At 37.7% G+C, this 12,894-nt stretch overlaps 1 protein-coding gene across 7 annotated transcripts in view; it reads left to right on the forward strand.

Annotated features, from left to right (window-relative positions):
* USP34 (ubiquitin specific peptidase 34) overlaps positions 1-12,894 on the forward strand; it is a 283,157-nt gene that overhangs the window by 158,741 nt on the left and 111,522 nt on the right. For all 7 annotated transcript variants that reach the window (XR_010149508.1, XR_010149509.1, XM_016948585.4 and 4 more), the window contains 4 exons: positions 107-233; positions 330-477; positions 10,585-10,685; positions 10,879-11,088. Coding sequence is in view for 5 of the 7 variants with exons in the window: in XM_016948585.4 (XP_016804074.1) it covers positions 107-233; positions 330-477; positions 10,585-10,685; positions 10,879-11,088 (586 nt within the window). In the remaining 2 variants the exon portion in view is untranslated. The remainder of the gene's footprint in view (positions 1-106; positions 234-329; positions 478-10,584; positions 10,686-10,878; positions 11,089-12,894) is intronic.

The following is a 12,894-nucleotide window of genomic DNA, read 5'->3' on the forward strand; positions in this document are numbered from 1 at the left end:
GAACTTCTTTTGGACTTTTCCAGTCTGTAAGATGATAAAAATTTGCGTAACATTAAAATGGTTTAAAATGGTATCCTTTCTATGTGTTGTTTGTGTCATGTTTTAGGTTTGCATATCATCTGAGACAGTGGCAAATTGAAGGCACTGGTATTAGTAGTCATTTGAAAGCACTGAGTGACAAACAGTCTCTGCCGCTAAGGGTTGTATGCCAGCCAGCTGGACTTCCTGACAAGGTACTTACATAGTTTTAATTTCGAAGTTGATAACATTTCCCAGGTCAAATATCTGTTCTTTTTGTATTTTTAAATTGGTTGCATCTCATATTTCAGATGACTATTGAAATGTATCCTAGTGACCAGGTAGCAGATCTTAGGGCTGAAGTAACTCATTGGTATGAAAATTTACAGAAAGAACAAATAAATCAACAAGCTCAGCTTCAGGAGTTTGGTCAAAGCAACCGAAAAGGAGAGTTTCCTGGTAAGCCTTTCAATTCAAATTTTCTCTTTCTCTTTCTCTCTTTCTTTCTTTTTCTCTTTCTCTTTTTTTTTCTTTTTCTTTCTCTTTTCTCCTTTCCTTTTCTTTTCTTCTCCTTTTCTTTTCTTTCTTGGTTATATCATATAGCAACTGTCTTGGTTTGTCTTGTGTTGCTGTAACAATATTACAGACTAGGTAAAGAACAGAATTTGGGAAGTCCAAGATCAGGGTACCAGCATCTGGTGAGGGCTCCTCTCTGCTTTCAAAGTGGCACCTCGAATGCTGCCTCCTCACAGACAGAGGGTGGAAGGGTAAAAAATGAACAGACTCCCTCCATCAGACCCTTTTATAATGGCATTAATTCATTCATGGCCTCTCCAAAGACCCCACATCTAAAACCTGTTGCATTGGAGATTAATGTTCAACATGAATTTTCAGAGAGAACAAAAAAATTCAAACCATAGCAGCAACTTTGAACCTTTACTTTGAAGGTCCACCATCCATGTTCATGGCTCCCTTCACCCTCCCCTCCCTTTAGTACCACTGATTCTTAGGTAAGAAGATGCTGAGAGTTGCTTCAGATGCTATTTGCAAAAAATTCTTCATTTGTTTCTCAAAAAATTCTATTTTAGACTTTTGATGTGACCATAAAAAACTTCTTGAAATTTATTTCATAAGCAATTTGGGAATTTTTGATACATTTAAATTTCCATATACTACTCATCCACTTTAACCTAATAGTTTTTTTCATGTATTACATTTCCATTTTTTCTGAGTATATAAAAATAACACACCTTCGTGTCTCACCTGTGCATCTCTCCTTGCCTACCAAAAGTATCTTAAGAAATTTTTCATGTAGGCCTAATATATATATATGTATATGTATATATATATATATATTTCTGATATCTTTTATAGGTATATATCTGATATTTAATATATATGTTTCTTATGTCTTTCCAGAGATACCAAGATATAATGTAAGAATATATATACATATATATGTGCTATATATATGTATATGTATATATATATTTAAAGCACAAATGGTAGAATTCTATTTTTACTGTTCTGTTTGCTTGTAGGGCATATCATTATCTTAGAAAACATTTCATGTTAGTTCATGTAGAAAGTTACCTCATTCTTTTTGAGATCTGCATAGTTCACTATATAGTAATAACGATTCATTTTTCTTGTTCTCTATTAATGGACATTTAGATTGTTTTCATTATTTTGCTATTACAAACAATGTGACAGAGAATATCTTTGTCTGTACATTATTTCATGTATGTTGGATAAATACCTCATTATGGAATTTCTGGATCCAAATGTATCTGCTTTGGTTAGGTTGAAATATATTGTGCGTAGAGTGTATGAAAATAATAAAGTGAAAATCCACGTACCTACCATCCAGATTAAGAACTAGAACACTAGTAGAAGCTAGTATTGTGTCCTACCCAATAACATCATTTCCACTTCTCCTTAACACTGTCTTGATTTTTGAATTTGTTTTTTTTAGTGTTCTTTATAGTCTTACCTCCATGTATGTTTTTATTTAGTTTTGTGAAACAGTTTGGCAACCACAAACCTAGTGGATAAAGAAAAAGGGACATGTAGCTACTATTAGATAAAGGATTGCAGAAGATGACAAGTTATAAACCTTCCCTACAGATGTATACAGCCTAATTTGGGGATATCAGTGGGAAAGTTCTCAAGTATATGTATCAGCGCAGTTAAGACACATCCTATTGCTAAAATGTTGATAAAAATACTGGAATATCCAACAGAAATATCTTCATAGAATTTGTATTTTCTTTTTCTACGCTCTTCGTGATCTACCATAACTCTCAGGAGTAGATCAAAGCAGAATTTCTTCTTTAGGATGAAATGAATGTCCTCTACTGATTCAAGCAGTAGGACATGGAGGTGAGAGCAGGAATCTCACTAGCACTTGGTAAAGACAATCCAAGTACAAATAAGAATCTGGGCCAGATTCGTTGTCCATTCTTTTGTAACATAGAGAAGATAGTACAGGGGCAGCAGGGGTCTTGGTCATGATAACCCTCAATGCATTTTTCCAAAGTCACACTGATCTTACTAATTGTCCTCAAATTTGGTGCACAGCAGTGATTGTGTGATATCTTTTATCATCCTTCTGGTAATTCTCTTCTCTCCTGTGTTGGATATTCTGTTTCCATGATCCATACCTTTCTCGTTATTGGTTGTCTTTGTGTGTGTGTTTCTGGAGTACAGGGAGTGTTCTATTCAGTGGTTTCTTGTGAGAAAATTGACAGAGTAATGTTTTTTATTCCTTGCATCATTAAACATGTATCTCATGTTTTCATACCCAAATGATAAATTAGCTGGGTAAAGAATTCTAAGTTGGAAATAATTTTGTTGCACAATTTTAGAGGTCCTTCTCCATTGTTTCTTGCTTTCATCATTGCTGTTGAATTCTGAATTCCGATACTTTTTACATACAGTGTATCTTTTGTTGTTGTTGTTGTTGTTGTTTTTGTTTTTGTTTTTGAGATAGTCTCCCTCTGTCACCCAGGCTGGAGTGCAGTGGCAGGATCTTGGCTTACTGCAACGTCCATGTTCAAGTGATTGTCCCACCTCAGCCTCCTGAGTAGCTGGGGCTACAGGTGGGTGCCACCATCCCTGGGTAATTTTTTGTATTTTTAGTAGAGACAGGGTTTCACCATGTTGCCTAGGTTCATCTCAAACTCCTGAGCTCAAGCTTTCTGCCCACTTAGGCCTCCCAAAGTGCTGGTATTACAGACATGAGCCACCATGCCCAGCCAACATGTAGTATTTTTTCTTACAGACATTAATCAGTCTTCACTTTTTACTTAGTGTTCTGGGCCTGAGTATAGGTCTTTTTTCAATGATTGTGATGGGTGCTTCAGTATTTACATGTTTAGGTATTTAGCACTGGACCCTTTTAGTTTGGCACATTATATTTTTCAGTCTGGAGAAATTTTCTTGAAATGGTTCATAGATTTCTTGTATTTTATTTTATCATTTTCTCTCCTTATGGAACATATCCATTATCTAGATGTTTTGCCTGTAAGACTCTTCCTAATTTATCTTTTCTATGTTTCTTTTTTCTTTTTAAGTTTTAACTCAAGTTCCTGAGAGATGTTCTCAACATTATTTTGCAGTCTTTCTACTGAGTTTTTCATTTCTACTGTCATGCTTTTAATATCTAAGAGCTCTTTTTTCTCTGAAAAAATATGCCTATTTTTAAAGTTGAAATATCTTTGAGATTAACATTTTTCTTAATTGTTGAATTTTGCTTTTTTGGTTCATTCTGTTGGTGTCTACATTTTAGTGTTTAGATTATTTGCATTCAATGTAAATATTTTCTGTTTGTCCCATCTCTTCATTTTCTCTTTTAGCACATATTTAGCACTTCTGACACTTTTCATTCCTGTGCACAGATCTGAGTTTCTATTTTGTTTCTTTTCCCCCTTTCTTTCTGTTACTTTGTTTTTATTTATTTTTTTGAGACAGGGTCTCACTCTGTCACCCAGGCTAGAGTGAAGTGGCATAATCACAGTTCACCACAGCCTTAACCTCCCGTTCTCAGGTGATCCTGCCACCTGAGTCTCCGGAGTAGCTGGGACTACAGGTGCTGGCCATCATGCCCAGCTGATTTTTGTATTTTTTGTAGAGACAGGGTTTTGCCATGTTGCCCAGGCTGGTTTTTTTAACTCCTGGGCTCAAGCGATCCTCCCCCCTTGGCCGTCCAAAGTCCTTGGATTACAGGGGTGACCCACTGTGCCCGGCCTTTTCAGACCCTTCTTTCTAATAAACTTCCTTTAAAGCTTTGTACTCTAGGTCTTCTGGTGACAAATTTTCTCAAGCTTTTTTTTGTCTAGAAAAAAGTTTCTCTAAAAATGTTTATTTTGCCTTCATTGTTGATGGATATTTTCACTGGACATCAAATTCTAGGTCATGAGGTTTTTTATCCTCTTTCAGAACTTTATTTTTTTTTAATTAACATCCAAGTCTTATAAACTCTTATTTATTAAAAAGGAAATCATGAGATTGAGTCCTTATTAACATCCAAGTCTTATAAACTCTTTTTTTTTTAATTATACTTTAAGTTCTAGGGTACATGTGCACAACGCGCAGGTTTGTTACAAATGTATACACGTACCACGTTGGTGTCCTGCACCCATTAACTTGTCATTTACATTAGGTATATCTCCTAATGCTATCCCTCCCCCCTCCCCCCACCCCATGACAGGCCCCGGTGTGTGATGTTCCCCTTCTTGTGTCCAAGTGTTCTCATTGTTCAATTCCCACCTATGAGTGAGAACATGCGGTGTTTGGATTTTTGTCCTTGTGATAGTTTGCTGAGAATGGTGGTTTCCAGCTTCATCCATGTCCCTACAAAGGACATGAACTCATCCTTTTTTATGGCTGCATAGTATTCCATGGTGTGTATGTGCCACATTTTCTTAATCCAGTCTATCATTGATGGACATTTGGGTTGGTTCCAAGTCTTTGCTATTGTGAATAGTGCCACAATAAACATATGTGTGCATGTGTCTTTATAGCAGCATGATTTATAATCCTTTGGGTATATACCTAGTAATGGGATGGCTGGGTCAAATGGTATTTCTAGTTCTAGATCCCTGAGGAATCGCCACACTGTCTTCCACAATGGTTGAACTAGTTTACAGTCCCACCAACTGGGTAATAGTGTTCCTATTTCTCCACATCCTCTCCAGCACCTGTTGTTTCCTCACTTTTTAATGATCGCCATTCTAACTGGTGTGAGATGGTACCTCATTGTGGTTTTGATTTGCATTTCTCTGATGGCCAGTGATGATGAGCATTTTTTCATGTGTCTGTTAGCTGCATAAATGTCTTCTTTTGAGAAGTGTCTGGCCATACTGACCAAGGTAATTTATAGATGCAGTGCCATCCCCTCAAGCTACCAATGACTTTCTTCACAGAATTGGACTACTTTAAAGTTCATATGAAACCAAAAAAGGGCCCGCATTGCCAAGACAATCCTAAGCCAAAAGAACAAAGCTGGAGGCATCATGCTACCTGACTTCAAACTATACTGCAAGGCTATAGTAACCAAAACAGCATGGTACTGGTACCAAAACAGAGATATAGACCAATGGAACAGAACAGAACCCTCAGAAATAATACCACACATCTACAACCATCTGTTCTTTGACAAACCTGACAAAAACAAGCAATGGGGAAAGGATTCCCTATTTAATAAATGATGCTGGGAAAACTGGCTAGCCATATGTAGGAAGCTGAAACTGGATCCCTTCCTTACACCTTATACAAAAAATAATTCAAGATGGATTAAAGACTTAAGACCTAAAACCATAAAAACCCTAGAAGAAAACCTAGGCAATACCATTCAGGACATAGGCATGGGCAAGGACTTCATGTCTAAAACACCAAAAGCAATGGCAACAAAAGCCAAAATAGACAAATGGGATCTATTTAAAGAGCTTCTGCACAGCAAAAGAAACTACCATCAGAGTGAACAGGCAACCTACAGAATGGGAGGAAATTTTTGCAATCTGCTCATCTGACAAAGGGCTAATATCCAGAATCTACAAAGAACTCAAATTTACAAGAAAAAAACAACCCCATCAAAAAGTGGGCAAAGGATATGAACAGACGCTTCTGTTTTAGAACTTTAAAATTGTTGTTCTGTTATTACTTGGCTTGCAAAGTTTGTGACCTGAATTGGTGGTTTTCCTTATCTTTTGTCCTTTACAGCCAACGACGGGGGAAAAAAAAGGATATAAAGATTTTTCTTTAACAGTGATTTTCAGCATTTTGATTATGAGTATGCCTTTCTTTCTGTTTGAGATCTGGGTTTAGTTTACCTTCTTAGATCTGTGAGATTATAACTTTTATCAAACTTAGAAAAGGTTAGCAATTATATAGTGCTTCATTTTTTTCTCTTTTTCTTCTCTCCTTAACCTTTTAATTTCTGAGCCTATAATGTTTCTATGCTATTGGTTAAGGTGTTGCTGATTTCTGAGGCACTGTTCCTTTTCTTTCTTCCTTTTCTTTTTTGTGTGTGAGTGTTAGATGTTGATCTTACTCTTATGCTAAATCATTTTGGGATTTATCTTTTTTCGGGGCTTGCTGTTCATCACAAGTTTATTTTGTGGTCATCTTGCATACTTTGTTGGTATGATCTCTTCTTTTTTTCTCCTTGTCAGTTTATGTCTGTAAATTTTTTTTTTTCTTGAGTCTCGCACTGTTGCCCAGGCTGGAGTGCAGTGGCATAATCTCGGCTCAGTGCAACCTCCGCCTTTGGGTTCAAGCAATTTTTCTGCCTCAGCCTCCCAAGTAGCTGCGACTACAGGCGCACTCCACCACGCCTGGCTAATTGTTGTATTTTTAGTAGAAACAGGGTTTCATCATATTGGCCAGGCTGGTCTCGAACTCCTGACCTCATGATCGGCCCGCCTCGGCCTCCCAAAGTGCTGGGATTACAGGTGTGAGCCACCACACCCGTCCTACGTCTGTAAAATTTTTAAAATTTATTTTATTGGAGTTGTAAAGGGGAAAAATTACATGTGTGTTTTCAGTATTCAATTATAAATCAAGAGTTTTTTGAGATTTCATTTTGTCTTGAAACGCTATTTTTTTTAAAAAGGTAGAAATTCTATTTAGAACTGATAAGGAATAAGCAGTTATTATGTTAAAAAGATCTTCTCAAAAGTAGTAAAAGATAGAAAGCAGCTCAATGTATTATAAAATCCAGTTCAGCCATAATAGTCAACATTAATGTGTTGTCATTGTCCATCCAGCGTGCTATATAAAACTACCATAAATGGGGTAGCGTATAAACAAAAGAAATTTATTTCTCGTGGTCTGGAACCTGGGAATTCCAAGATCAAGGTGCCAGCAGATTCAGTGTCAAGTGACAGTTTTCTCATAGATAGTATTTTATTGCTGTGTTTTCATTTGGTAGAAGGCTCAAGCAAGCTCCTTTGAGCCTCTTTTGTAGAGACACCACTCCAATTGATGGAGGACTCTGCCTGATATCTAATAACCTCCAAAAGGTCCCACCTCCAAATATCATCACCTTGGTAATTAGGATTCGACATACAGATTTGGGGAACACATATATTCAAACCATAACACTTGTCATTAACACATAGAATATTGGCCTATCTCATATCAAATACAGGCCAGTATGCTAAATAAATTGCTAGTCATTGCAGTTCTCTTTTGGAACAAAGTTACGCATGCTTTATTAGAGTAGCAATTAATCATGACTGAGAGTGTTTTAATATTGCAAATATCAATCATTACATTTAATTGTCTCATCAAGTTAGACATTTAATAAAAATCTACCAAAATATTGCCAGGCACGGTAGCTCATGCCTGTAATCCCAAGGCTTTGAGGCCAAGGCAGGCAGATCATTTGCGGTCAGGAGGTCGAGACCAGCCTGGCCAACATGACAAAACCCTGTCTCTACTAAAAATACAAAAATTAGCTGGGCCTGGTGGTGTGCACCTGTAATCCCAGCTACTTGGAAGGCTGAGGCATGAGAATCGCTTAAGCCCAGGAGGTGGAGGTTGCAGTGAGCCGAGATCATGCCATTGCACTCCAGCCTGGGCGACAGAGCGAGACTCCTCAAAACAAAACAAAACAAAAAACTACCAAAGTATTAATGGCTCACACTGTAATCCCAGCACTTTGGGAGGCCGAGGTGTGCAGATCACGAGGTCAGGAGATAAGACCATCCTGGCTAACATGGTGAAACTCCATCTCTACTAAAAATACAAAAAATTAGCCAGGTGTGGTGGCAGGCGCCTGTAGTCCCAGCTACTTGGGAGGCTGAGGCAGGAGAATGGCGTGAACCCAGGAGGCGGAGCTTGCAGTGAGCTGAGATTGTGCCACTGCACTCCAGGGTGGGCGACAGAGCGAGACTCTGTCTCAAAAAAAAAAAAAAAGTTTAATACAGAATTTCTGTCCATCCAGTAGCCAAAGCTTTTCTTAGTGAATATGCTGCTTCATAAGCATTTACTTTTCTTCTAGTTTTGTATAATACAAAATGATTTGAATAAAGTAAAATACACTATAAAATGGTATCGCTATTAGATTATTCAGTTATAATTTGTGAGCAACATGACGAATAGGACACTAAATCAAGTATACAATAGCAATTTTAAGATGTTACGATATTCTGGCTGGGCCGTGGTGGCTCATGGCTGTAATCCCAGCACTTTGGGGGGCCGAGGCAGGCGGATCACCGGAGGTCAAGAGTTCAAGACCAGCCTGGCCAACATGGAGAAACCCGTCTCTACTAAAAATACAAAAATTAGTTAAGTGTGATGGTGCACGCCTGTAGTCCCAGCTATTCAGGAGGCCGAGACGGGAGAATTGCTTGAACCCAGGAGGCGGAGGTTGCAGTGAGCTGAGATTGAGCCACTGCACTCCAGCCTGGGTGACAGAGTGACACTCCGTCTCAAAAAAAAAATTACAATAATATGAGGTCTTTGTAAAATGTGAGAATAAAACTTTTGGAGATAAGCGAACAGCTGAGTAAATTGAAATAGCATGTCTCTGTACAGAATATTGTAAAGATATTAGGTAAATTTATTTTTTAAAATGTTCTATCAATAATTCCAGTGTAATTTTTGTTTAAAATTTGATGAAATTACTGTGAAGTTATCTGTATGAATAAACTAAGCAATATTATAAGTTCTGGGAGGTCAGTAAATTGGCACTTTACGAAAAAAGAAAAAACAAAAAAGTTCTGGGAGAAAAATTCAAAAGGATAATAGAAAGTTGAACTTCCGTACTAGCTGTATAAACATTAAACAATAATTTGATTTTGGTATGGGAATTGTTAGTTAAATGATACAGAATGGATACTGAAAATTAGTCATATATGACTTGTTCAGTTTGGGGAAAGAAAAACCCCTTTTTCTAATATTTAGGATATGTTTAAAATGTTGTATCTGTATTAACAATGGTAGGAAAATTTAGAAGAAAATAGGATTTAACGTTTGTCAAACCATTTTGAGGGCCAAGATTGAGGGCTAGAAATAATGAGAAAGGGAAAGAATCATAGATTTAGCTACACAATGATTAGCAATTTACTTATAAAAAATTGTGCTTAAGGCAAATTGCCAGTATGACTCGTCTTGGAAGAAAAACATATTCCTTCTGTGTTTGAAATATTTTTCCACAAACCTTTTTTATTTATGTGAAGGGAAAGGTAATTTTAAAATGTTATGTGTCATTATGAAAAGCGATAGCCTTACCCCACTCATTTTTCTTGAAAGTAATTGTTTAGTGTCTGTTCAGTGGAGTTTTTCTATATTGAATGAAATTTAGCAATATTTTTAAAGTTTAAATTATTCATCAGACATTTAATTTTGCTTAATTTTCCTTCTCTAATCATTTTTTTTCCCGAAAAAAGTTGTACATTGTACAATACTTAATTTGAATGTCTTCTTCATTTTAGTGCCTGGCATGCATGTGTGAATAAAACACCTCTGCCCTTGTGGAACTGGGAATTTGTCATTCTTCCTTTCCTTTTCCCTTTCCTTTTTTTTTTCTTTCTTTCTTTCCTTTTTCCTTTCCTTCCCTCTCTTTTTTCTCCTCACCCTCCCATCCCTTCCCAGATAACAAATATGAGGTGTTAACAAGTGCTTTAAAGAAAGATAAAGGAGAGTAAAGGGTTAATGGTGAAATGAAGCTTTTAGATTGGGCGGTAAGGAAAAAGCTCCCATTGGATGAGAGACTTGAAAGAGGTGAGAAAATAAGTATCTTGAATTCCTGGAGAGAAATCTTAGTCCTTGAGTTGGTAATATACTTGTTATTTTCAATAAAGGGCAAGGAGGCCAGTTGGCTGAACATAGTGTGAGGTAGGGAAGATGGTGGGAAATGAAGTTGAAGGTGTAGGCAGCTAAAAGGACTTAATGCATTCTGGAAATAACTATCCTCAATCTACTGAGTTTTCTGTCTTTACCTTAGATTACATTTAAACGTAACATACGGTGTGTTTAATTGCTACAACTACATATTCTTATCAGCAAGTAAGTTAATTCTTAAAAACAAATTCATTTCCATGTTTTGCTGTTTTTAAGGAGGCCTCATGGGACCTGTCAGGATGATTTCATCTGGACACGAGTTAACAACAGATTATGATGAAAAAGCACTTCATGAGCTTGGTTTTAAGGATATGCAGGTACATATATAAAACGTGGTTTGAGTTTTAATGATCTGTTTATAATCATCAGTTGAATAGTCGCAGATGTAGTTTAAAAACAGCTCTTATTGCTTTGTTATATTAAAATTTTAAGTGATTCTATACTTCAGATTTACTGTTTTATTAAACTAAAAGCTTGATATGCATAAATTTTTTTTCCTGTTTTTTATAGATGGTATTTGTATCTTTGGGTGCACCAAGGAGAGAACGGAAAGGGGAAGGTGTTCAGCTGCCAGCATCTTGCCTCCCACCCCCTCAGAAGGACAACATTCCAATGCTTTTGCTTTTACAAGAGCCTCATTTAACTACTCTTTTTGATTTATTAGAGATGCTTGCATCATTTAAACCACCCTCAGGAAAAGTGGCAGTGGATGATAGTGAGGTGACTATGTTTCATTTTCACAAATCTTGTTTTGTGTCTCTGTTGAGAGGATATAGTAACTTTAATAAAAGTATAGTTTATAAAACGTTATAAAGTATATAATAATTTTCTCTCCGTTTTTTTTTTTGTTGTTGTTCTTTTTTTTTTTGTTTTGTGTTTTTGAGACGGCATCTCACTCTGTTGACCAGGCTGGTGTGCAGTGGTGCAATCTCATCTCACTGCAAGCTCCACCTCCCGGGTTCATGCCATTCTCCTGCCTCAGCCTCCCAAGTAGCTGGGATTACAGGCGTGTGCAACCACACCTGACTAATTTTTGCATTTCTAGTAGAGATGGGGTTTCACTATGTTGGTCAGGCTGGTCTTGAACTCCTGACCTCATGATCCACCCATGTCGGCCTCCCAAAGTGCTGGGATTACAGGCATGAGCCACTGTGCCTGGCCCTCAGTAATCTTTTAAGAGTAGTAAAATTGGGCCGGGGCGGTGGCTCACGCCTGTGATCCCAGCACTTTGGGAGGCTGAGATGGGCAGATCACGAGGTCAGGAGTTCAAGACCAGCCTGACCAACATGGTGAAACCCCGTCTCTACTAAAAATACAAAAATTAGCTGGGCATGGTGCCGTGTGCTAGCTAGAAAGGAGAATGGGGAAGAGGATGGGAGAGTAGAATGGGAGGAATGAAATTGGAAAGGTAGGCAGAGCGAAATAATGTAAACCTTTTGCGTCGTCGTGAGTCATTTCCATTTTACTCAAAGTGGACAACATTAAAAGATTTTAAACAGAGGATAAACACATGTTCTGATTTTTGTTTTATACCTAATAAGTTTCTTTGGCAAAAGTAACAGTCAGTAAAGCATTTGATATACGAGTCCAGGAACGAGTTGCCCTGAAATAGGATGGCAGCAGTGGAAATAAATCGACAACAGGTCAAAACAACATCACTTGGTGGTGGTTTGGGTTTTAGGAGTAGGGAATGAAGAGGAGAAGGAAGACGGAAATGGCACTGGGTTTCTGGCCTGTGCAACTGGGTGGATTCCATTTGAGCTGAAGGATAGATGGATGCCTGAGGAACATCAAATAGAGATGTCAGGTAATCACTTGGATATATAAGTATGGAGCTCAGAGGAAAAGGTATAGTCTAGAAAAATGGTTTGTGGGTTATCACTATAAAGATGCCATTTATTTTATTATTATTTTTATTTTTGTGAGACATGGTCTCAGTGTGTCACCCAGGCTGCAGTGCAGTGGTATGATCGTAGCTCAGTGTAGCCTTGATCTCTCAGGTTCAAGTGATCCTGCTGCCTCAGCGTCCTGAATAGGTGGAACTCCAGGCGCATGCCAATGTGCCTGGCTAATTTTTTAATATTTTGTAGACATGGTCTCTCTTTGTTGCCCAGGTTGGTTTCAAACTCCTGGCTTCAAGCGATCCTCCCACCTCAGCCTCCTAAAGTGCTGGGATCGTAGGCATAAGCTGCTGTGCCCAGCCTGAAGATGGCCTTCAGAGGCAAGAGTATGTGTGATATCACCTAAAGGAGCCATATTCAATCCACTAACTTTTAAAACAATGCCTTTAAATGGGCTTATTCTAAGACCTTTTCATGTATTCATGTAGCTTGTGCAGTGAATCACAATTTTGAGATTGAGAGGCAGGTAAAATGGTGGTATTTTGATAGTTTTCCCTGTGTTAGGCTAGTATGCTTTTCTTTCTTCCCCAAGATTGTTAAGTGACTTCTTCCCGTTTCCATGATGTGTTTGATAATGGATGCAGTGGGCTGCCATTGAGCCTTCTGTTTCTTATACCTCAGTTTC

This window comes from Pan troglodytes, chromosome 12 (assembly GCF_028858775.2).
Source record: "Pan troglodytes isolate AG18354 chromosome 12, NHGRI_mPanTro3-v2.0_pri, whole genome shotgun sequence".
In the NCBI taxonomy this organism is placed as follows: domain Eukaryota; kingdom Metazoa; phylum Chordata; class Mammalia; order Primates; family Hominidae; genus Pan; species Pan troglodytes.